Consider the following 26,056-nt stretch of genomic DNA (forward strand, 5'->3'; position numbering starts at 1 on the left):
GCAAAGAGGCAGAATTTGCATTCACCTGTTGAGCTTTTGAAGGTTTGAGTCCTAAATACTTGACAATTTGCAACCCTGCCCCAGATGGCCTCTAAGGTGCCTGCAAGTCCTAAGCAGCAGCTCTTAGACCTGTGGGCACTGATACCCAAGGGAATCAGCAGGTCAAGGTGAGGCTGAAGGAGGTCAGGCATGGAGGAGGGAGAGCATGATACCTCTGCCTTCAACAGAGGTCTGCTGGGAGGTATGGCCGCTCCCTCCCACCAGACGGGGCTCCCTGAAGCCAGCACACCAGGGTCTGAATGCAATAGTGGGACACACAGACTTTTCCAGAGAAGCATGGACACCTGAGCTTCCTTCCCCTTTTGCTTTGCAAATCACAAGAGGAACAAAGATGGAATTCTAAGGAAGCACAACTGGGGTGACAGCTGGTTTCTAGGCTCAAAGCCTCAAAAGCTTAACAGGCAAGCGCTAATTCTTTCCCTTTGCAAATATAATGGTGCACACACCTCAACACCGGAAAGGTCCCAATCCAAGTGAAATCCCACATCCATAACTCATCAATCAATCATTGCATCATTTATTTTCTTGCATGTTCCCCCCTTATAGGTGGGGAAACTAAGGCCCAGAAGACTAGGTGGTTTCTCAAGGTCACACAGTTGATAAAGGGCAGAGCACAGCTGAAACCTGAAGCATCTACAGCCCTCTCTGTATCCATTGCTCTTCTCTTCCCAGAGCATCTCTTTGTGAAGGAAGGAAGTGGGGGACACCCCTGGTTTAGGAAGCCTCACCTGGTCATCACGCTCACCTGCACATCTCTCTGGACGAGGGACATGTCCACATTGGTGCTTTCATCCCGGTTTCCCTGAAAGGAAGCAGGTGGTATGATGAAGCCCACCCCATCAAGGCACGGAGCTCCTCACTGCTCCCCTTCCCTCACTGCTCCAACCCCTCTGCTCTGATTGCCTGTCGTGGGGAAGGTACCTGAGAGAGAGAGATGAGGAGCCGCTGGAAGTGCCCCGACGTGTCACTTCGGATGGCCTCCTCCAGGGTCTTTTTGAATTCTGAAAGGGAGACACAAGGAAATCAACTCCCAGCTGCAGCTTCCCACTGCAGGGTGGGTCAACAGTGGACAATGGGTCAAGACAGAGGCCCAGATGGCCCTTCGAGACATGCAACCCTGTGACCCCCAGGCTGCCCTGGCCTCTGACAGGCGTGGCTCTACCACAAGCCCTCCCTTACCTTAGTCACCTGCTCTATGTATGAAGAACAGGCAGGGTTGGGCCTGGGTCAAAGCCCAGTATGCTAGGAGTGGCGGGAAATGGGGTGATAAGGAGGCCAGGAAGGAATAAGAGGCCCTGGGAGAGGGTGTGGCCCATACCTGGCATGCAGAGCCGCCTGCAGAGGGCAGAGGCCCTGGGCCAGGCTCACCTGTTTTGTAGGCTCTGCTCAGTTCCTGGATGTGCTCATTGCTGCGGGAAGCGAGGATCTCAATCAGGCAGGCTTCGTCAGTGCCAGCCCCCTGCAGTGGCACAGAATACAGCAGACCACAGAGTTACCCTCACCAGCACCCTCGAAAGACAGCAGGTGCTACAATGTTAACAGCAGCCCCAGAGGCACACCTGTGGCACTGCTCCTGGGCCTGGGAGCCAGTCCCCTCACCCCACTTCCCCAGGCCCAGGTAAGCACTAGATAACAATGTCAATAGAGATGAATACAGATCACATAAAGGGTCACCACCACTGACAAGAAATAATCAGAGAGGTACAGTGACTGTCCAGGGCCACACAGTACTTAGTAAGGGTGAGATGTGGACCAAGGTCTATTTTATTCCAAGGTCAGCCCATGAGTGAGATGACAAATAACTGAGAAAATGGGCTAAAAATAAAAGAGATCAGAGTGGGTGTGTGGGAGTCCCAAGAAGAATGTGGAGTGTCTGGGGACATCTTAGAATAGGCTGCAATGAGGATTAAAAAAAATGACTATATCAGGGACAGTAGGAAGGCAGAAGACAGGGTCAGCAGCCTTGCTTTTATGTCACTTTGAATCTTGGCCATGTGGTTCACCAGCTATGCAACCTTGATGAGTTACTCAGGTGGCTGGGTTAATGTAGGTAGAGTTAAAGACAGTGCTGCTCAGGCAGGATGGCCTCCTCCAGGGTCTTTGTGACCCTTAATTGTAAAAAAAAGTAACTTATGTGAGCCACTTTTACCATTACTGATACCCCCTTGCAATTATCAGATTACCTGGAGTTTATGATGGGCTTCTGTGTTAGGCACTTACCCAGTGCCCACTGCACATCCTGACAGCATCTACTGTCCCCACTTCCTTTATGCTCAAGGACACACAGCTGGGCAGCAACAGCTGCAGCCACGCCTGTGTTGCTCCCAGCACCCCATCACCACCACCTTATCAAGCTGCTGAAGGCGGGTGCGGGGCAGAAGCCTAGGGACCATTCCCCTCCCCAGTCACCTCCTGCGTCCTCCCTGGACCAACACAGGCAGTGTGTGTTCCAACAGAGTCCTCTCCCCCTTCCAGGCACCACACTGAATCTCTACTTCTCCTGGGGGAGACATTGGACCGCAGTAAGCAGTTCCTTCCAGGATGCATGCTCCACCCACAAGGAACCCCCTTCTGAGGGGTTGTCCCTTCTCAGCCCCAGGACACACACAGGTGCAGGACTGTATGGATGGATGGGACCTGCCCCTCAGCCGGAACCATCTAGACCTGCGGGGGACAGTGACCCCAAGCCAAGTCCATCAGAATCTGCCCCATTAGGAATTTGGACAAGGGACAGCTGGTCTCTTCTATAGCTGGATCTGATAGGTGGCGGAGATGGTGGTGGGGTACAGGGTGTCATCATTTGGAAGCAGATACCCCAGAAGTGGACCCAGAAATCACATCTGGGTCCTGCCCTTTACATGCCCTGGCCCTGGCCCTGGCCCTCCTTCTCTATGCCAAGCTGTCTTCATCCCCACGACCAGTTCTCTGCCTCTATTTTGGTTCAGCTCAAGCAGGTGGCTGCCATTTGCTAGTGGCAGAGACCCACAGGATGAGAGCTCCCCAACCACGGCCTCGACCCCCTCTCTCACTCCAATACCACCTTCCTCTATTCCCCCAGCTCCTGACACTTAAGATGGAAAGAGGCTTAGACACTCCCTCTGACAAATGGCATGTCATGTGTCTCTTGGGGAAATTACAGGAAGATGTGCTTTCTACAGCATGTTGACTCCAACCCAGGAGGGCCCAGGAGCTGCACTGAGCAACAGCTAGGAAGGGGACAGCCACATTTCACACCATCCAGCTCTTTTCTGGGCTGTGTGTTCACACCCACACTCCACTCCACACCTCTCCCCACAGCCCTACATGTACATACCTTGATGGCTTCTTTCATCTCATACACATCAAACAGGACTGGAGTCTTCATCAGAGCCAAGATAGTCTTCTCAAAGTTTCCTGACAGCTCAGACTTCAAGTCTTTGATCAAATCCTGATTGCATTTTCAAACAAACAAGACAAGGACATTTTGAGAATCCACAGAAGGTGACTCACAGGAATAGAATCCCAAATGGGACAGCCACATCATGGACATCATAGGGAAGAAAAGCCTGCTTTCAGGGACGGGCCTGAGCTGCAGAGCCTGTGCAATTACACAGGATGCCCGCCACTGGGGGCACACCAAGGGGAGCGCTGGGCCGGGCACTCACCCATCCAATATGTACATGATTATTTTTTTAAGATTCAAAGTTCTAGAAGTTGAAAATATACCCCTTTTGCATTTGTTCAGTTCACAAAGCCTTTTCTTCCAAAACTCCTTTGTCAGCTAAACCTCCCAGGGTGTCATGAAGAGGGAGGGGAAGGGACCCTGAGGCTGGGTAGGGCTGGGGGAGAAATGAACTATGCCTGGTGTCAGTGAGTGGTGGCAGAGCCAAGGCTGCAACCCAGATGTCCACATGCCTCTCACCAAGCCTCACTACACTATGGACTCTGGGGGTGCTTCCTCCAGGCATCCTTCACCTCTAAAAGATGTCACCATCTGGGGACGACCGGCTGGGGAAGATCAGGAAATGTCCTAATGCAGATCACTGTCCATTAGATGTCCACGTCCACTTGGCCCCAAGGAAAAGTGGGTCTGCAGGCCATGCTTGCTTCTATAGGGACCAGGCCCCACTGTCCTCGCCCACCCCCACCCCATAACTCACCTTGCCATAAGCTGTCTTGAAGGACAGGAGGATCTGTTGCCGCTGCTTGTTGGAGCGGCTCCCCAAGCAGTCGATGATGGCCTGCTCATCAGTCCCTGGGGATGAGGAGGTGGGAGTGGGTCACCGGATGCTTTGCAGGTGATAGGGACGCTCTGTGATTACTGACTCCTGGCCTGGGGCCGCTATTTCTCCTGGACATCCCTACACTCGCAAGCCCACCTTTCCTTCCAACACCACTGGGGTCAGGTTCGCCTCCCGCCAGCCACCTCAGCCCACGGAACCATCGTGAAACTGCTCAGGGATTTGGGGCACGGGGTGGGGTGTGGACTGGAGCCTCCCCAGGTCTCTCACCAAAGCCCTTCATGGCCTTCCGTAAGACCTCGGCATCTCGCAAGGGGTCAAAGCCAGAAGCATCTGTGATGGTGCCTCGGTTTCCAAACTACTTGGACAAAGAGTTGCAGGTAAGATGACTCACTCTGGCTGTCCAGGGTCAAGGCTGTCCCACCCCAGACTCTGGCACCACTTCTCTCTAAACCTGGGGGAGCTCAAGGAGCCCGAAATAAACAGTGCAGAGGGCTCCACATTGAGTCTCCCTCAAGTGGCTGTTACCTGTCCTTGTGTTCTGGATTTCTTCCCGGCTTCTGTGGCTAGGAGCCCTTACAGCTGGGTCCTGACGCTGAAAACCTGCCCTCCGCCCAGGTCCTCCAGGGCTGGGCCCAGGTCCTGAAAAAGGGCCCCTGGCCTCTCCTCCATGCCTAATCACATCACGCATGGAACACACATCAGGACAGTCCTGATGGGCAGCCACTCCATGTGACCCTGGAGATGCCGGCACCCAGCCCTCACAACGGTGGGTGGCCTCCTAACTGCTTCTTGGGACTAGCGTTCATTCCCTGTCCCTGTCCCTAGAGGCCATGCTGCCTGACTACTGCACTGCCTGCACAGCCAGAAGCTGTACAACCCCAGTGAAATTGAACTTCCCAGTTGCTATTTGACTTTTAAATGCCTCCCAGAGACTCTTTGCGTCAAAAGGACTTTGCAGAAAGCCTGCGGCACTAGTGGGAAGTGGCAGCACCGTGAGGAGCCGGGGCCTGGTGGGAGGAAGTTAGGTCAGTGAAGGTGTGCCCCGCCCCTTCCTCTCTGCTCCCAGGCTACTATGAGGTGACAGCTCCACTCCAAGCACTCTGCCTTGATACAGGCCCAAACAACAGGCCAAGTGACCATGGACTAAAACCGGGGGTCCAAATACATCTGGCCTCCTTTAAGCTGTTCGTCACAGGTATTTGCCAAAATGACAGAGAGCTACTGCACAGGCTCAACTGTCTCCTGGTGGGCTGTCCTCCCAGGCGGGCTAGACAGACGGCTATGACACAGTGAGGAGATGTGCTCAGAGAAGAGATGGGAAGGAGGCGGGGAGGCAGGCTGGAGGGTGGCATGGAGGCGGACAGAGAGCAGAGGGGACCCTCTGTCTAAAAATAGTCACCCAGCACATAACACCAGCCCTGTGCTTGGCTGCTTTGCCACGTAACCATGACAATGAATTCTAGGCTCTGCAAACATGAACCGTTCTCCAAAATGAGCCAAGATCAACCCTGGAGGAACTGCCAACAATTTTCCCAGCCCAAAGGGGATTTTAAGAATCCTCCAAAACCTGTCTGGGAGGGCCCATCGAGAAGACCATGGGGCATGAGCCTGGAGACCAGTGGCCTGGGTAGTTCTGAAAAATTCACACAGCCTAGGCAGTAAATCACAGGAGGAATGAACAGCACCCAACTTGCACTTGAAGCCAACTGGGAGAAGCTCCCACAGGCCGAAGGCATGGCCCCAGGGGAGCCTGTGACAAAGTGATACTCTGTCCAAATAAGCAGCAGCAAAGGCCCAAGCCCTCCAGCACCTCCTGGCCTTGCTGCCAGAGGCCACAGGGAGGTCTCCAGTTTTGGGGTTCAGGTCCCAATCAGCACTCACCTGAGCTGGGGGGACAGCAGGAGTGACAGTCCCAGAGCTTGAGTATCCTGGGTAGCTTGGTTGAGGCTGCTGCCCTGGCGGTGGCATTGGTGACTGCCCAGGGTAGGTCATTGGTGGCTGCCCAGGGTAAGTCCCTGGGGGCTGCTGCCCAGGGGGTGGCATGGGCTGGCCTGGCACAGGGGCCCCTGGGTACGGTGGATATGAGGGCATCCCAGAGGGTGGGTTTCCTCCAGGGGGCGGGTACATTCCATATGGAGGAACAGGCTGCTGGGCTGGAGGGGGCTGCCCGAAGCCCCCAGGAGGGACTGGAGGGTAACCACCCCCAGGGGCCCCAGGGTACATGTTTGGCACGTTGGCTCCTCCGAATGTCCCAGACATGTTGGCTGCCTGCAAGTGCACAAAGCAGAGCCTGAGACCCCCAGCCCACAAAGTCTGGTGGCGGTCCGATGGTCTACCCTTCCCTGGCCTGAGCCCTGCCGGCTCCCAGGAGCCTCATTCCAGGACCTGCCCACCAAGCCCTGCTACCTAAGCTCTTCTCATACCTGAGCCGACTTAATACAGCACCTCCGCCACAGCTACATGACGGATAATCACACCCACAAAGTGGGCTCAGAGACAGGCACATTTGTTCAAAGCTACAGAGTCAGCAAGTGGTGCAGCTGGGGCTCTGACCTGAAGGTCTACATCTAAACCAGAGACCTGCCACCCCCAGTGCAGAGGAGACGCCTTCCTTCTCCCACGGCTGCTGGTTCCAGCCAGACCCACTGGCTGAAGGTAAGGGCTCACAGCCCCAGAAAGCAAGAGGGCCCTTTCCTGCAGGCTGGCCACCGGCTCTGCAAATGAGGCCCAGGAGGATGTGTATTCACAGGATAAAAGCCCGGATCCCCGACAGGGTCCTGTGTCCTGAGACCTGGGCCCGCCTCCATCTCTAGCCCCACACTCACCTCTCCTCTCCAGCTCACTGTCCCTGAGCACATCAGGCCACAGCAGCTCAGAATTTACAGTCCCTAACATCCACACGGCACATCCCTCCTCTGCTTAATCTTTGCTCAACACCCGCTCCCACTCTGACCCACCTTAAAAGATGGAACCTCTACCTTATAAGCCATATCCCACGTCACCCTACCCACTCCCGACCCTTCTTCCTGGCTTTTCTTGCTTCCAAAACCCTTCAATACAATATCATCACGTGGTTACGTCATTGTCTGTGTCTTCCCAACAGATGCTGAGCGCATCAGGGCTGCAATTTTTGTTGTTTGATTTGCACACCCCTAGTACCTAGAGCTGGGCCTCAGCAGATATAGGTGTGCACTGGTTGCCGTTTCTACATCTGCTGTCAAATTTTTAAATATATTTTAGAAGCAAAACAACAAATAAAAGTAAGTGTCTGCCCACTCTCCTGCCATACACCCACCCAGGACCAACCAGACAGAGCTCCACGTGTACACACACGCATGCACACGCAGACACCTGTACACAACACTCTCATGTACACACACATGCACAAACGTGTGCACACACACACCCTTCCCTCTGGGCCCTGTGCTGAGCTCGTAAGAAGGTGCTCCACGAACTTCCATGAAGGCACAGCCCTTACCCAACCCCCAGGGCTGAAAGGACCCTGAGAGACCATCAGTCCAATTATGCTGCCCTTCTACTCATCTGACAGAGGGGGACACTGAGGCCCAGAGAGGCGGTGAGGAGGTGGCAGAACGCTGAAGAAAACCCGCGTGTTCTAACATACAGCTCAACACACTCCAGCTCAGGACCACCTCTGAAGCCACAAGGGGCCAGTGCCCTGACCCCTCTGGCCACGCAGCTACAGCCCCAGGAGCGGCCTCAGGTGCTGGACTCACCATTCCTGAGAGGTAGTCCGGGTTGAACTGCCCGGCATAGTTGGCCACGTTATCCAGCCCGATGGGGGGCATGCTGGGTGGGGGGTAGCCAGCTCCGCCCCAGGCACCACCACCTGAAAACAACACCAAAAGTCTACAGTGATGCGCAGGCTCGGGGGTGAGGGGTCCTGCGGGTTTGGCTTTTTGCTCTAAGTCTATAAATGGCAGAGACAAGAAGGACGACAAGATGGAGGAGATAGGGTTGCATCGTGGGACACTAACAGACACTAACCGGTATCCACAAGGGGACAGTAAAGCCAGCGGTGTGTCTTAGGGCAAGGTTCTCAACCACTCTGGGCCCATCTCCTCTGCCGAAAAATGGGCACAATGCCCAGTGTGTGTGTCCAGCTGCTGCAATGGGGAATAAGCTAATGCCTGGGCAGTGGCTACATGTGGCCACTGGACCCGGTGGAGGCTGCTGCCTGGCAGGTGCACTCCTGCCCACAGCGGCCTCGCGTCCGGCTCTTCAGTTCCAGGGCTGTGGGATACCCAGGGACCATCCTGCCCTAAGACACCCGCCTACTCGCCCTCCTGCTGCTCGGGCTGAGCAGCCATGCTGATAGAGGTGGGGATGTCAGGATTTCTGCGGAGGAGATCGGGGCCAGTGTGGTTAAGCTGGGGGTGAGCAGCTGCTTCAGCAGAAGTGGCCCGGCTCAACCCTGAGGTGAAAGTGACAAGTGACTGAGTCTCCTCCCCCTTGGGCTTGGTCTTCACCTGTTGAATGGGAGGGAGGAGGGAGGAAGGGCACAAATGGCCTACAGGTTCCACTGATGCTTAGACCTCAACTCCAAAAGTGTGTGATGCGGGCTGTGTCCCCTGGGGCAAGGGGCAGTACAGCTCGGACTCCCTCTGAGGGAATGTCCCTGAAATGGCCCTTGCCTCCCCTTCATTCCAGAAGCTCCCACATCTCCTTTTCTAGTGTGGGACCAAATTTCACTTCAGGAAAATGAGGGCCCAGGGCCAGGACAGAAGAGCCCTAAGCGTAAGCTTTGCTTCTGGGGCAGGGTTCAGATCACCCACTGGGTGGGACAGCCTCACCCTATAACACATGGCTTCAGGCAGCTGCAGGGAATGACACGTGATCCCCACCATCTGCCTCCAGGAGACAGCCTCTACTTCCTCCCTGGGGGAGGGCAAAACCATGCTCCCCCAGCCAGGGTGGATGCTCTGGAGGGCACCCAGCCAGAGCCTTTGCCTGCCAGGCTTATGAGCACCTGGGTATATCGTGAGTATGTCATTAGTAGCCCAGAGAAGGAGAGATCTTTGAAGTCACTTTGCAAAGGAGAAAATGGAGTCTCAGAAAAATTAAGGCATTTGTCTTTATCAGCTAATAAGGTTGGAGACAGTCCTGGTCTGGCCCAGGGTCTTCCAGAACCAGTTTCAAACCCAGGCTTCCCCAAGCCTCAGCATGGGTCCTCTCCAGGCCCTGCCTGCCCTGGGGAGGTCCCCTCTGTTGTCCTCGCCTCCTGCAGGTTGTGCTCAGGGGAGGACAGGGAGTGAGGAAACTCCCATTCCTCCTTCCCCACTCCAGGCCCACCCCGCCCCACCCCTCTTACCTGGTGCAACTGGGGGGTAGCCACCAGGAGGTGGGGGATAGCCTGGGTAGCTCATGGGTAGATCTGAAAGAGAAGAGAAAGCACACTCAGGTGTGTCCTGGGCGTCCTCACCAAGCAGGCTTGCTGGTCAGCTACGAGAGGACAACAGCCATGGCCACAGCTGCAGGAGTTGCATCAGGCTGGTGGCACAACCCAGCTTACTCGCTCCCTGTGGGGCCTCAGAGCTGGGCCTCAAGCTCGGACTGTGGGCCAGGCCCCGAGCCTAGGCCACAGGAAGACTCACCACCTGGAATCTTCTCAAATCCTGGACAGCCCTCTCACCCACATTTCCCTCCAGCTTCAGGGGACAAGGGTGCAGCGTGTGTCTGGACCTGCCCTCTGGCCTCTGACCTCAAGTGACAGAGAAGACACTACCTCCTTTTCAGGGCTCCAAGTTCACGTGTCTTCCTCTTCCTGTGCCTTTATCGCCATCCCTCCAGCAACAGGGGAAGTCAGAGGACCCTGTCTCCCTGTGGCCAGCCTACAAACCCCCAGCTGTCCACTGCCACTACCATCTTGGGTCTGACTTATACACCTTCCAGTTTCCAACCACTAGTTCATCAGGCAAGGGACCTGGCCAGTACAGAACAGTCCTTCCTAGAAACAGAAGGGCCCTACACAGGGATTTTACCTGTTGTGGGGCCCAAAATCAGGGCAGAGGACAACGCCCTTCTGTTCATGATGAAGAGGCCACTGCAGGTCACTTCGAGTAAGTGACTTACTTGCAGATCAGACAGTAAGGGGAGGAGAGAGTCTGGAACCCACGACAGCTGCAGGACACCTGTTCCCATAGTCCCTTCATACACAGACCCTTGGCAATGCCCATTGCCTAGGAGGGACACAGATCAGCCGCCACACCAGTCACTCAAAAGACTCAGTTCCCCTTCATCCACCCTGAAGAACCAGACATGTTGTTTTTAAGGAAGCTGAAGGGCTCTCAAGGTGCCACAGGTCCCCAGAAGGCGATCCGGGTTCTCAGCCATTGGGTGTGGTCACTTGATTTGCTCAGTGGGTCCAGAAGTGACCAGAGGCAAAGCAATGGGAAGTCAGATGATGCCTTAGAGGTCTTGGAGAGAGCTGGAACTGCTACCTGAACCTTCGACAGACCACCCTTCCCCTTGCAGTTTACCATCTGGCCCAGATGACCCTTCCCCATGCAGTTTACCATCTCTCTGAACTTCTGGCCCATGCACTGCCTGGGGCATGGTATGAGTCATCACCCAGCAGCCTGGTGACCTATCAGCAGGAAGCCCCACTTGTCCTGCCCTCAAGCTGCTCCTTCAACCCAGATTCTGCTGGGACCCTCAGGCCTCCCGGGGAGGAGGGAGCCTGGGTGGGGACAGGTGACCCAGGAACCTTCTGACTGTAAGGAGCTGCCTGCAGCAGGATGAGTTGCAATGGTCACTTGGCATCTGCCCTTCCAGAGACAGCACTGGACAGGACTTCAGGGCACCAAAGCACCACTGTATTCTTCTACTCCTCTTCCTTACACCAAATAAATGTTCACTAGGCTAGAGATTTAAACGTAAGCAGCAACCCCAAATCCCAAAGTCACAAAATAGTGCTTCTGCATTATCAGAAACAACCTAAAGACATAACAAATGATTAACGTATGGGGAAAGTTATACAGTTAAAAAAAGCCAGCTACTCAGGAGGCTGTGGTTTGAGTTCAAGGCCAGCATGGAAAACACAGGAGACCCCCATCTTAAAACAAAAAAGAAGAGACCAATAACCATTAGAAAAACTGAAATGATGTGGATGAAACGTGTTTGCCTTCAAAAGGTGCTAAGAGAAGCACCAGTTAAAAATGCAGAGATACCAAAATTAAAAATGGCATCTGCTTTAACCCAGCAACTCCACTAGACATTTATCTCCCAGAAGCACTTGGCCCTGTAGGAAATGATGTAGGGCCATGGATTTACTGTGGTATTACCTGTAACAACAGAAAACCCCTCACCACCCAACATCTGGTCAAACATAAAACACAACAGAGTCCTACAACACACCCTTCAGAATTAGCCAGCTCTCTCTATGGGGATCATTTCATGTCCCCACTATTCACCAAGGTACAGGGCTACATGTATACAAACTGGTAATAAAGAAACCAGAAACACACAAACTAAGTGGTGCCCGTAAGTACACGAGCCCAGACCACCTCTGGAGTGATGAACAAGACTCTGGGAACCCTGGTTGCCTCTGGAAGGGAAAGCGGGGACTGGAAGTGAGGCTTGCTGTTCCCACACGCGCCCTCTGCGTTTCTGCCACACATGTACTACCTACCAAAACACAGCTTTACAAAGGGCTTAATGCAGGCAGGCACTTCTGACACACATCAGGCCACTCCTTCCTGCCACACAGATTCATGGCTGTTCTTCCAAGATTAAAATAATTCACATACGGACACTCAGACCTGGCATCAGGACGCCAGGCCTGTCAGCCACACAAAGGGGACGGCATTCAACTTCTGGGAGGTCAGCTGTGGAGCCTCCTGGCAAAGTCAAACCTGCCCTCTAGGAAGGGCTCTGCCTTGCAGGCCCACAGGGTGGGCCTAAGGCACCTGCAGAGCCTTAGCCCTGCAGTCCCTCATCGGGGTCCTCTCCTCTCCCCAGGACACATCTCCCACCTTCCCCTCTCCTGAAAGAAGGATCTCCTTATTCCCAGTATTTTTTACCCAGAATAGTTTCAAGCCTGCTGCTCACTCACTTATCTGTCTCTGAGCTTTTCCCGGTGCAGTCTGCAGAGGCAGGGCAGGACATCCCGCTGCCTCCCCGTGGACAGAGCTGCCTGTAAGGATCCCGCGAAATGTCGGAGAAAGAGACCACCAAGTGACCACTCATGCAATTGGCAGAAGGGGGATTTATTGAACCAGCATGCTGGGGCTCCGTGCCCACTCAAGAAGGGAAAGCAGCCCAGAGCCCCGAGCAGGGGCTGAGCACTGCTTAAGTACACTTTTTGGGGAGGGCGGAGGGCTTTGTATACATCAGAACAAATCATCATGAGGCGCTGGAAAATTGAATAACAACTCCTAAACATGATTGGTTCATTCATTGGCGGGAACAGGTCAGGCTGGAGTGATAGGTCATTCCTAAGGAGGGGGTTACATTTAAACTGATTGGTCCAGGCCCTGAAATGCCTATGTGCGACCACACAGAGCCCTTATTACTGGGCAGTTCCAAGCATTGTCTTAACAGCTACAGAAATTTAACTCAGACCTTGCAGCTTAGAAACTTTACAACACCCGGTCTTTTACCCTTTAACTTTTACGCTTTAACTTCAATTTCTTTTACCCTTACACTGCCCACCTCTCTGGATGGCCGCGCGTGGGTTTTTCTGGGTGGTGGAGCCCGTACGTGGATTCCTGTTAAATTTCCCTTGTAGATCCTGCCGTGGCTCCAGCCCACTGAGAAACCCTGCATCCTGACCCACATCACACCTCAGCTCTTGCTCCCTTCACTTCCAGCTGCAGATCTGATGGGAGTGGCACCTGTGCTCTTCTTCCCAGGAACAGAGGCCAGCCACTACCTGACCCATCATGCTGACAACTCCCCACCATGGTTTCAGACACGGGGACCCAGTGCCCCCCTAAAAGTGTCACAACCCAGCCCACATCCCCACCATGTTCAGATGAGGGCTGTAGCAGCTTATCTCTCTGACAGCTGCAGGAGAAGCAGGGGAAACATAAAGTGGCCGGATGGCCTGGGGTGGCCTTTAGGCCTCACCTTGGACCTCACCTTCTCCTCCTCCTACCCATCTGGCCCCAGTCTCTGTTACAGAAGACAGCCACGGAAAACAGCACTGTGAGCTCCAAGCAGCAGACCTGCCTGCTCTTCCACATTCATAAGGATCACCCTGCCTCCTGGACCTAGGCCTCTCTCCTGTCCTTGAGCAAAGAAAAAAGGTGCCTGAGGACTGGGGTGTGGCTCAGTGGTAGTGTGCTTGCCTAGCATGAGTGAGCCCTGGAGTTCAATTCCCCAATGTAAGGAAAAGAAAGAGGAGGAGGAGGAAGAAGAGGAGGAGGGGTAGGGAAGAAAGGAAGGGGAGGAAGGTGCATGAACCTGGGGACATGCTTCACATTACTGAGTGAGTCTGCCAGCTAGGGCATGTCCCCCCTTCTATATGCCCACATATGATCACAGCACCCAGACATGGAGCCTCACTGGAGAGGTTCTCCCACATACTAGGCAGCTGGCCTCTTGAGGCTGACCTCCAGCTTCAGTTCTTTTTGTTTTTGGTCCTGAAAATTACTACTGAGCAACAGGCCCAGTCCTCTTTATTTATTTTGAGAGAGTCTAGCTAAATTGCTGAGGCTGGCCTTGAACTTGTACTTCTCCCGCCTCAACCTCCTGAGTTGCTGAGATTACAGGTGTGGGCCAACATGCCTGGCAGAACTGCTCCAATTCTTAGAACCTGCCTCTGGGGAATCTCCAGCCTCTGGTTCAGACTCTCTGGAGGACCTTGCAGCACAAACACTCCCTTCCTTCCTGTAACTGTGCACTGATTTTATTAAGCTGTGGCCACTGTAGGTAAGAGTTTGCCTCAATAAAACAGTCACCGGTGGGGCCTGTTACCCCCCGACTGCTGGGTCCCACTGCCATAATCCAGCATCGGCAAGTCTGGGGCAGGGCCCAAGAAGCTGCATGTGTGACATACTTCCATGTGATGCTGCTGGGCCATGGGCCACACTTAGAGTGACACTGCTTCCCCATGTGTAAGCATCACCAAGAGAACTCAGGAAACACTGATGCCTCAGCGCCAGGCATCCGGGGCCCTTGAACCTGAGGTGGGCCCAAGAATATGAAAGGTAAACATGCACACACCAACCGAAGGCCCCAGGATTCTGATGAATTGGTTCTGTGGACCACATGCTGGAAAATGCTCCTTCCTTCAAGGTACCTGGCCTTTCTGGCCTGTACCATCTGCTTTCCCTTCCAGCAGCAGACTGAGAAGACGCATCCCAGCAGAACCAAACTCCAGGGCACTCGTGAATGTCGAAGGAAAGAGCTGGGGGCTTCGCAGGGACTAGCAAAGGACCTGTTCCCTGCAGCTGTGAATAGGTGCTCAAGTACAACAGTAAATTTCAAGGGCCCCACACAGACACTCGCCAGTCCTCACTCACAGGAAGCCAGAAATTCATGTTGGTTGGGCGGGAGGCTGAACCACCCAGAGGGAGTTTGCTTCCCACTCCTGGCCGTCCCCCACCCAATGGGGAGATGGAGGCCAGGCCTCCAGCCAGCAGCAGGGCTGGCCTGTGCACATCATGTGGTGGCAGTACCTTGCCTGGCATGAGTATAGAGATGGCCTGCCTGGAGGAGCAGCAAAGGCTCACACAGGACAGAGCCTGCACTGGGTTAATGCTGAGAAGCCCGGACAGACGGGAACAGATGCCTTCCTGGGATGACCCTCCACTGACCTTCCTGGGCCTGTGGGAATATTCATTTATCCATTTGTTTTTTAAATATTAAATCTTTAACCTGCTTTTACACAAAACTGAAATATGGATAGTTCAAACCATAATGTTCTGATAATCCTCGATGCTCTGTTCTGTAAAAGAAAAGGAACAGCACACACCCCCTAATCCCAGCTACTCAGGAGGCTTAGGCAGGGGGATCTCTGGAACGCAGGGGTATGAGGCCAGCCTGGACAAACAGAGAGACCCTGTCTCAAAAAAGAAAAGAAAAAGAAGCCATAGAACAACAGAAAATATTTGCAAAAGACATCTCTGACAGATTGTTAGCCAAAATATACAAAGAACTATTAAAACTCAACAAGAAAAGCAACCACATAATTTTTTAAAAAGTGGGCAAAAGACCTGGACAGACACGTCACCAATGAAAGATCTACACATGACAAAGAAGGATATGAAAAGACAACATGCCATTAAGGAATTGCCAATTAAAACAATGCAATACCACCACAGGCCTGTTACATGGCCACGGTCCAAAACACTGACAGCACCACGTGTTGGAGAGGATGTGGAGTTAACAGGAACGCTTGTTCATTGCTGGGAGGAATACAATATGGTACATCCACTTTGGAAGAGATTTTGGAAGAGACAAAACCAAGCATAATTTTACAAACAATTCAGCTACCATGATGCTCTTGATATTTATCCAAATGAGCTGAAGACTTAGCCACACACAAAAACCTGCACACAGACGCTTTTGTTAGCTTTCCACACTGTGACAAAATACCTGAGATAAACAACTTATAAGAAGGAAAGGTTTGTTTTGGCTCATGATGTCAGAGGATCCAGTCCATGGTTGGTTGGCCCATTGCTTTCCGGTCCATGTGAGGCAGGACATGATGGTGGGGAGCACAGGATGGAGCCAAGCTGCTCACCCATGGTGACTGGGAGGCAGAAAGTGAGAGAGGAGGGTCCAGGTTCCAATGCCTCCTTCACAGGAACATCTCTGATGACCTAACTTCCTCAAAGCAGGCCTCATCTCTTAAAGCAGTGCCACAGGCTGGGGACAAAGGGGCCTTCGAGGATAATTTCAGACCCAACTTAGCAAAGTTTATGGTATTTTAGTCAAAACTGGTAGACTCAGAAGGAACCAAGATGTCCCTCAGTAGGTGAATGGATAAGCCCATACTGGTGCCACTAGGCAGTGCAGTGGTGCTCTACATTAAAAAGAAATGAGCTATCGAACCATAAAACACGTGGACAAAGGCACACCAAATGCATATTATTAAGTGAAAGAAGCCATTCTGGAAAAGCTACGTATCCTATGATTCAAAATATAAGAGATTCCGGAAAAGGCAAGACCAAGGTATAAAATGATGAGAGGCTGGCAGGCGTCAGTGGAGGGAGTAGCGCAGAGGTCTTGAGTGACCCTGCATGGCGAATACGCCGTTATACACCAGTCAGGACCCCCGAGCACACACCACCACAGCAAACCCTAATGTGCCTGAGGGCTGTTGTAGTGGCGTGCTCCTGTTAATCCTGGACTATAATCAATGTGCCACTGCGGGGTGAGAGTGGGAAAGCTGTGCATGCATGGGGGCAGATAGCACGTGAGAACTGTGCAGTTTCTGCTCACTTCTGCTGTGAAATCTGAAACTGCCCTAAAAAACACATTGTTTTTTTAAAAAGTTAAAAATAATAAATAAAAGGAATACATGCATACTGTATGGAAGTTCAGAATGCAGAGCACGTCTATCTCCTCTCCCAATCACACACACACAAATGCACAGTCCAAGACACACATACACACCAGGAGCAGTGGCGCACACCTGTAATCCCAGCAACTCTGGAGGCCGAGGCAGGAGGATTGCAAGTTTAAGGCCAGCCTCAGCAACTGAGCAAGGCCCTAAGACCTTGTCTCAAAATAAAAAATAAAAAGGGCTGGGGGGCTGTGGCTGTGGCTCAGTGGTGGAGCGCCTGCCTCGCACGTGTGAGGCACTGGATTCGATCCTCAGCACCACATAGAAATAGATGAATAAAGATATTGTGTCCATCTACAACTAAAAACATACTTAAAAAGCCGGGGGGGGGGGGGGGCTGGGGATGTGGCTCTGTGCTAAAGCTCCACTGGGTCAAAAGACATACACACATGTATATTTATATAAAAATGTACAAGCATAAATAATCCACGTGTGTTCCTATGTACGTATGATCTGGAAACAGGAAAGATGTGTTTGCACATCTGCAAACTCTCTTCACTCCAGAACAAAGTAAGGCTCTGGTCCATGTGATACTGTCACATACAACCAGACACACATTTCCAGCAGCTTGTGGCACTGAACCTGTGGGGTTGAAGTGGGCACCTCCTTTCTCCACAGAAAAGCCCTCTTCACCATGGCTGATTTTAGGACTGTCAGCAAGAGTCTCTGTGAAAGAGTCCAATGTAGATAAACTTCCTATTTTCGTGTCACCCTGTTTACTTGGCCACTGGCCGAGAAGATACCAGCACTCCAGGTGCTGGACACCCCCTTCCTAGTTTTTCACAAACATATCCAGTATAGTACTTTGAAGAAATGTACAAACAAGGCCCCTGGCCTTGAGCTGGGCTTCACAGAGATGTCTACATTTTTAAGATAAGTTACAACTGGGCTCCATGGTAACAACTGGCAGGGGAAGGAAAGAAAGGGGAGAAGAAGCTCTCCCCTTCTCAGGTGTTATCCTTGAAGAGTTAACTTGCCCAGAACAGTGAAAGAAAAAACTGCTTTTATGTGAACTTCTGCAGACTGTGAACTTCTGAGCCCCTCCCCTTACACGCTGGGTATAAAACTCTGAAACTCTCTGAACTCGGGGTTCAGGGGATTGATTGATTACAGCAAACGCTGTACCCTTTGAACCTGGCTGCAGCCAAATAAAACTGTTTCCTGCTGTCTTCAGTGCCTTGCCTCGTCTGTCCCTACAACAGGGTCTGCCGAACTCCAGTTTGGGTCAGAGCTGAGCTGAACTGTAGAACAGGTGGCTGGGGATGGAGAAAAGGTCACGTACTAAAAGCCCAGAACCTGGTCATGGAGAAGAGAGCGGTGCGAGCCCAGAGGGAAACAGTCTGCTTTAATTTCTCTTCAGGCCACATTTCCACCTGGTGGCCTTCTGGTGGGGTTTGAGGAGATGGAGATTTGGCCTTGAGCCGTCTGAGAAGTTCCTGGCCTCCATGTGCCACCTGGGAGTAGTCGGTGCTTACTGGCCCCCAGTGGGTGGGCAGGGGAGTGGAGGCAGCAACCCAGAGCCTGGGCAGGTGGGGCTGGAGCCTAAGAAGCAAGACAGAAACCCAAGGCTAGGAGAAATGTCTATTGAGCCCAGCCCAAGAATCCCAGCAGCAAGGACCTCACCCAGTGACCGGGAGCCAAGTCCCTCTCACTTGTCCTAGGGGTGGTGAGGGGGGGTCGCCTCTTGTGGCTCTTCCTTCTTCTTGGATCTTAGGACTTCTGAAGAGCTTCTACCCTGAAGCCTCACAAAATGATTTCCACCCTGGAGGCGATCTTGGAGACTATGTGGATCCCACCTCCCTGGGTGCAGCTTGCTAAAATCACAGGCGCTCTGCAGGCAGTCTGTGGCACAACGTGGCCTGCTGGCGGCAGAACCTGCCTCCTCCCTGCAGTGCTGCTCCTTCCTGCCGCATCCCAAGCTGGCCGGCCTGTTCAGTGGTTGCAGCTGCTCCTGCCATGAGCAGTCTGAAGACCCCTCCTCCACAGGCAAGAGACAGCATGGATGTGTTTAGAAAGGGCTCTGCAAGGCCATTCCTCCTGCTGGGGGTCCAGAAGCCCCAGGGCCTCAGCTCACCCCACCCCACACCATCAACACCTACACCCATGGCCCTGGCTCCAGGCAGGAGGGGGCCAGACTCCGCCCACACCTGCCACACACTCAAGTAACTGCACCTCACCCTCTGAGCAAGAGCACTCCCAGGAGTGAACTGGAGTAGGGAAAACAGAGATGAACAATGACTGGCATCCTTTACAGCTTTGTCTTGTGGAGAATATGCATACAGCAGAACAGTGAAGTAGACGCTCACCACTGGGCTTCCGTGAAGCACCATCCCGAGGCCAATCCTGACTCATCTGGACCCTGCCTGCTCCCCTGTATTATTTAGAAGAAAAGCCCAGACACTGTATATTACTTCACCTGTAATTTTTCACCTCTCTAAATGCCATGAACTTGAAGTAGACACACACATGCACGCATCAGCGGAACTCTCAGGTAATAACCAGGCTTCTGTGCCAGCAATGCTCAGGCACCAACTCATCCTAGAAGTGGAGCTTGGAATGCTTGAGGACACCTGTCAATATAAGGAACCCAAAAAAACAGCCTCCCCAGGCTTTCCCAGTCCCTGGACCAGAGAGCTCTTACCTGGTGGCAATGCTGCCAACCATAGGTTGGCACCGGTAGACACACAGCAGCAGTCTCGTTCACCCCCATCATCCTGCATCTGGCTTAACGTGTACCCCATAAGTGCAGCATGGGTGGAAGGCTGAATGAGGTCTGGGGCCCGGCATGTGCTCTGCTGATTGGTGGCTGAGTGAGCCTGGCCCAGCCACCAATACCCCACCACCTAGACTCTCCTTTATAACCTTTTCCCTCACTTGCTCCTAAGACCATGTGAGCATCAAATAAGAGGCATGTGGCCCGCACAGGCAGGGCAAGGAACAGCACAACAATTAATCCAAGGCTCTTGGCAAAAACGATAAACTGACTCCAATTCTGCGTCCCGGTGCTCTGTAGGGCTCTGTAGGATCACCGCTGACTGATGGCAGCCACACAGCTACAGGGACCTAGAGCCACCTGATCCTGATCTTCCCTCCAGGCATCGAGTCTGTCTGTTTTCACTGTAAACCTGCTCACTTCTGAGCGTCCACCGTCTTTCTCAGGTCCAACCCGGGCCACCATCCCCAGCCAGGGATCCCAAGGGCAGAAGCAGACAGCGTGACCTGCAGCTCAGCGCTGCCCCAACTGTGTTCTCACCAACACAGCATCCTGCGAACTGTGAAGTCAGCCAGATCGCAGCTTCAGGAGACAGATTCACTGTCCAAACACTTCAGGAAATGCTGCCTAACACACAGTTACGGGCTGCCACTAAGACCTCCCCCTCCAGGAAACCGCCAACTCCCAGGAGCACAGAGTAAAAGCTCTGAGAAGTCCCGTGACAAAGAAGCCTGCCTGTCTCCACCCTCCAACTTCCCAAACAGAGCAGGCCATAGTCACAGCCACCGGTTACCTACACTAACCACGAGCCAGGCATGGCAGCAAGAGCTTTATGTGGAATTTAACGTCACGACAACCCCAGACAGGAGCTCCCACCAGCTTCCTCCTTGCACAGAGGAGACGGAGGCCCCAGGAGCAAGTGGCTGTGGCAGAATTCACACCCAGGCAGGCCAGCACCAAAGCCCAGCACTCACCACCATGCCATCTCCCTCTCAAGACCCCAGGACAGTGTCTCACGGATTGAGCTTTGGAAATACGGGTGTGACTGAACAGCATGAGAACAGGAATCAGCACAAGCAAGCTGGTTTCTATGTCCAGCTGTCACAGGGTGACCCTGGACTTCCTCGAAGGCAGTGAAGGATGGTAGGAAGAACACGGCCTCTGAAATCAGACTGCACAGGTTCAAACCCCAGCTCCGCTCCCTGCTAGCTCTCTGATCTTGGGCAGGTTAACTTTTCTGGGCCTCAGTTTCCCAGATCTGAAGAATGGAAATAGTAAGGTCAAATTCATTCTCATTATTTCATCTAACCTTTCCTTGATGGAGGAGGATCTGAGGAAGTCCTGTGGATCTCTCGGGAACAGGATTAATCACCTATAATAGAAAGCCCAGAGAGACCACACAGGAGGAGAGGGAGACGGTGTGTCTGTGAACCTGAAAACAGACCCTCACCAGACACCAAATCCGCTGGCACCTTGACCTTCAGACTTCCAGCTCTCCAACCGGGAGCAGCAGATTTCTGTTGTCCAAACCACCTGGCCCATGGTGTTTTGCTACAGCAGGGCATGCTGGTAAGATGACCTAAGGACACACCCACCCACCCACAAAGGGAGATTGTGCCGCCCGTCCAGGGCAGAGAGGTCTGTTTCTGTGTCATCACCTCTGCACAAGCAGAGCCCAAACAGCTGGAGAAGCTCTATAAACGGGACCACCAAGCAGGGGTGACGGCTGACGGTGATGTGCACAGGTCCCCACATGTCGGACCCGGTGGCTACCACAGCTCTCCACGCTGCCAAGCCCACCCTGGCTTCTCCAGGTCGCCTGACCACAGGGATGCTCCACACTCCTAACCCTGCAGCAGCCACTCAGCCTGCACAAAGCACCCCTTCCAGAGACTCAGAGAGAAGGGACCGAGGGGAACCCCTCCTCTAGACCCTGCCCTCACCTGGGTGGGGACAGGGTGGCAGAGTCTCATTCCAGGCCACGCAGCCTGAGCGTCACCAAAATGGCTCCTGACACCCGACCACAGATGCTTGCCAGTCTTTCTACAACCCCCACTTACTCCTCCCACACCCTCAGCCAGTTCCCCCACTTCACACAGCCCATGATCCCCCATCAAGAGCCGCAAAAGTCACAGGACTGTCATGAGAGACTTCTCTATTCTGCTAAATGAAATTTCCCCACAGCCCACACAACTCTGTTATCATCTAACACTGCTACTGGGCCGTGACAGTGACATACAGGGTCTGGAGTCCAAACACAGTGACTCCAATTCTAGCTCAATCCCTCACTGGCTGTGTGATCTTGGGCACACTGCTGGACCTCTCTGAGCCTTTCTCCTCACCTGCAAAATAGGGGAAAACACATCCATCTTACTCTGGCTGTGGGGATTCAGGTACTAATTAATTTCATATATAAAGCTACTCCCCATGATAGCTGATTAGCATTTGGTAGGCACTATATGTTAATAATCTTAACTCATTCCTTAAAAAGCATTAGCTTGGGAACCAAGGTCTAGGTTCTAACTGTGCCCCTAGCTGTATGACCCTCCCTGGGCAACTTAACCTCTCTGAAACTCCATGCTTTCTGCCTAGAAATGACTTAGTCCACTTACCTTGGATTACTATGATGATTAAATGTAGTAATAAGAATGAACTTTGTAAAGTACTGGAATAGCTATCTTCCCTGTGACCAGCTTGCCAAGTGCCATTCTCTCCCAAGTGGCCAAAGAGGACAGGCTGTGACATTTGGAGAGGAAAAAAAGGATCAGAGATCCCAAGTGTCTGCCCTCCAGTTGACCAATCCATGCAGTGAGGGCCATACCGAACCAACTGCTAAGGTCACAGGGCCTCAGGACCACGTTGGTCAGGAAGGGTAGAGGGGAGGGCTTCCCAAAGCCTGAGATGAAGCCACCATCGGGTTCCACATTTGGAAAAAACACAGATGGTCCACACCCTGGTCCCCAGAACCCAAGAACATGTGACCCTACTACTGGCAAAAGGGACCAACCAGATGGGATGAAGGCCACCAGCCATGTGCGGGAAGGATCCTAGACTACCCCGGTGAACCAGCCAGTTCCAGGAGTCCTTCAGGTGGGGTGCATCAAACAGGCATGAGGAGGCTCCTGGGAGGAAGAGGCCCTGGCCAAGGGGGCGCCCCTGAGGAGGAAGGGGCCCTGACCAAGGGGGCACCCCTGAGGAGGAAGGGGCCCTGGCCAAGGCGGCGCCCCTGGGGAGGAAGGGGCCCCGGCAAAGGAATGCAGACACCACTGAGGCAGAGAAGGAGAGGACACAGAGCCCTGGAGCCTCAGCCCTGACCGACGGCAGCATTGTCACCAGACTATGGGAAGAACTGTAAGATGAGAAAGTCACAGGGTTAAATGGTCAGCTGGCGTGGGAAACCCTGGGGGCTCCTCAAGCAGCTGACTGCACCACTACAGATGCCCTGTAATCCCACTGTCATTCCCAAAGGCAACGGGAGCCTCAAATGGATACCTGAGTGCCCACAGTCATAGCAGCATTATTCACAGTAACCAAGGTGGTAGCAACGTGAATGTCCCTGGATGGAACAAAATGTTCCAGAGACCCACGATGTGGAATACTACTCAGCCCTCGAAAGAGAGGAAGTTCTGACACCTGCTAGCACCCAGATGAACCTTAAGCACATCATGCCAAGTGAAATAAGCAGTCACAGAGGCGAATTATCACAGGGTTCCCTTTATGCGAGGCATCTAGAGTGGTGGAAGTCATAGACAGGAAGGTGCATCTTGAGGCCAGAGGCCAGAGAGAGGAGTGAGCATAGTCAGTTTGGGAAGAAGAAAAAGTCCTGGAGGCGGATGACTGTGACAGCCGTATGACCCTGTGAATGTATTTAATGCCACTGAACCTCACACCTAAAAATGGTTTAGAGCGTCAATTTGAGGTTGTGTATAATTTTTCATAAAAAGTCACATGGCTGTAAGCCACAAGTTTATAATAATCGGTTACCGTAGGAAAAGAAAACTCATCTATTCAGTGACCATTCCTCCTCTCTGTCCCCCAGAGCCTTCCATGGGGTTCTTGAAGCGGCCTCTGCCCTGTGTGAGAGACGGCCATAAACCAGCCTGCCTCGCTCAGCGGCCTTCCGTGATGAGGAAGCATCAAACCACCAGACCACAAAACAGCACTCCCCAATGAAGAGGGACCAGGTGCTCGCTCTCCCATGCATCTGGGGAAAGGCTCAACAAAGGTGTGCTCACTTGTATTATAGGTCAAACCGGTCGCCATGGTTGCCATGGTCACCCTGGTCACCATGAGTCACCATGGAGAGATGGCCCTAGGATAGTTTCCGTGTGGCTAAGCAAGACACACCCGGGCAGCAATGTAAATGCTCTGAAGGAGGGCGAGGGTGAGAGCTCCACCGGGCACAGGCCGGGCAGTCATGCCCGATGGGCCAATCATGCCCAAGAGAGGTGGGCAAGTCCAGTCCCACCCACCCACCTCCTCCTGATTCAGCGGGGAAACTGGCGGCCAGGGAGGGGGACTGGCAGGCCAAGGTGATACAGCAAGATCCTAGGGGGGCTGCCCCAGAGCCTCCTGCCTCCCATGTCAAGAGCTCAGCATCCCAAAGGCAGGGCACGGCACAGCAAAGGGTGTCCAGGGGACGGAAGCCCCCTGCTCCAGGATGCTTCTTTTGGATCCTTCTGCAGAGGGGCTCTGCAGCCAGGGAGCTCTGGCCTGGCCCGCTGTCTGAGGCAATGTTGGGACAGAAGTTCAGGGCTGAGCAGATGAGTTCTGCAGTACCAGGAATGACAGCCTTCAGGAGAAACCAGAGGACAGGGAGGTGTCGTAAAATCCCGCCTCCTCCTGCCACCCCAACTATGGACCCTGAGCCTCTCACCAGCCTCCCCCCTCCCTCTCCGTATTAACATACCAAGGATGCCAGAACATCCGGGGAAGGTCTCCAGCAAGAAAGGACTAGGTGAACACACAGGAAAAGGACCAGGGAACAGAAACGGTGACAGGCAGGAGAGGAAAACTACAATCAATATCCTCAGAGGCCTGAGGAAACACCGCCTCTACAAAACAAAAAGACGCTCAAACGTGGAACAATTAGCCAGCAGTAAAGTGCCTTCAGAAACTGAAGACAGAGGACTGAAATAAAATAGGCAACCGAAAGATTAAAGACCAAGTCAGGGAAAATTCAGAAAAACACCAGAAATACAAACAAAAAATCATACAGATCAAAAAAAGAATTAGAAAATGGCCAGGTATGGTGGTACATGCCCGTAATTCCAGCTACTCAGGTGACTGAGGCAGGAGGATTGCAAAGATAGAGGCCAACCTGGGCAACTAACTGAGACCCTGCCTGAAAATAAACCTTTAAAAAAGGGCCGTGATGCAGCTCAGTGGCACAGGGCTTGCTAGCACGCGTGAGGCCCTGCATTCAATCACCCAGCACTGGAAAAAAAAAAAAAATGATCAAAAATGAAAGGATGGAGTGAAAACAGAGGCGGGAAAATTATCAGTTAAAATACCAGTATGTTGATAAACACTGAAATAAACTTCCATATTGATTATTATATTTATTGCTACATTATAAAACATTTTATAATTAAATACTGTGAAACCTAGTGGCAGTCCAATGGGTGGAGAAAGACCATCAGCAAAGCTTATCACTGTGAAATTTGAGTGAGGCAAAGAAAAGGCACTGAAATTTCTCAGGGAAAAAAAAAAAAGGAACAAAGGTCTTTTGGGGGGAAGCAGAATGACACTAAACCTCTTAACAGCCACATTGGAAAGTAGAAGACAATGGAACAATGCCTTCACCATCCTGAATGAAGAGCTACTTTCAGCTTCTAATTCTATACCTAGCTAAATTATAGGCTGACGGAGAAAATGGAATAGACTTTTCCACAAGACTCAAAAACAAACCAAAATCCCCGACCTTTCATGCACTCTTTAGGAACTTCTAAAGCACTCCAGCAAAAGGAAAAGTTTTTTAAAAAGGAGAAAGAAATGAAATATATGGACCCCAGAAACATGGGGAATCTAGCATAGAAAACCAGCAGAAATTGTAAAAGGAAGTTCTCGAATGAGAGCTCATCAATAGACCTGGATCAACTTGTCTAATATGGAGCAATAGATACGCAGAACACTGAGTCAAAAAAAAAAAAACGAGGAAAACTATTCACTTCAGGAATAAGAAAAAACGAGGGTTTGAACTCCTGAATGTCTAACCACAGTGGATTAGTTGGCACAACACTGACCAATATAATTTATGGTCAATAATATGTATTGATTCTTATGAATCCAAACAGGAAGTCAACACACAATGTCTAAGAAATTAAGAAACAGTAATAGGAACCTATTATTTAAAGATAAAGAGCTTCTTAAAGACGGGAAAACTGTGGAGAGTTAGAAAAAGGGAAGGACAACTGGTTTTATTATAGCCTTTCAGATCATTATATTTCATTTTTCTCATTTTTTTAATATTTAGTTTTTAGTTGAAGACAATACCTTTACTTCACTTATTTATTTTTATGTGGT

The 26,056-nt window shown here is 52.3% G+C and overlaps 1 protein-coding gene across 1 annotated transcript in view; it reads right to left on the reverse strand.

Moving 5' to 3' along the window:
* The window catches only part of Anxa11 (annexin A11), a 44,633-nt gene that overhangs the window by 7,659 nt on the left and 10,918 nt on the right, over window positions 1–26,056 (reverse strand). The window contains exons 2-10 of the mRNA XM_027931176.2: window positions 9,616–9,678; window positions 8,021–8,133; window positions 6,165–6,551; window positions 4,551–4,638; window positions 4,200–4,294; window positions 3,374–3,487; window positions 1,429–1,519; window positions 982–1,061; window positions 806–862 (exon numbers count right to left, since the gene is read on the reverse strand). Of these exons, the coding sequence (XP_027786977.2) occupies window positions 806–862; window positions 982–1,061; window positions 1,429–1,519; window positions 3,374–3,487; window positions 4,200–4,294; window positions 4,551–4,638; window positions 6,165–6,551; window positions 8,021–8,133; window positions 9,616–9,670 (1,080 nt within the window). The 5' untranslated portion in view covers window positions 9,671–9,678. The remainder of the gene's footprint in view (window positions 1–805; window positions 863–981; window positions 1,062–1,428; window positions 1,520–3,373; window positions 3,488–4,199; window positions 4,295–4,550; window positions 4,639–6,164; window positions 6,552–8,020; window positions 8,134–9,615; window positions 9,679–26,056) is intronic.

Source organism: Marmota flaviventris, chromosome 4 (genome assembly GCF_047511675.1).
Source record: "Marmota flaviventris isolate mMarFla1 chromosome 4, mMarFla1.hap1, whole genome shotgun sequence".
Lineage (NCBI taxonomy): Eukaryota > Metazoa > Chordata > Mammalia > Rodentia > Sciuridae > Marmota > Marmota flaviventris.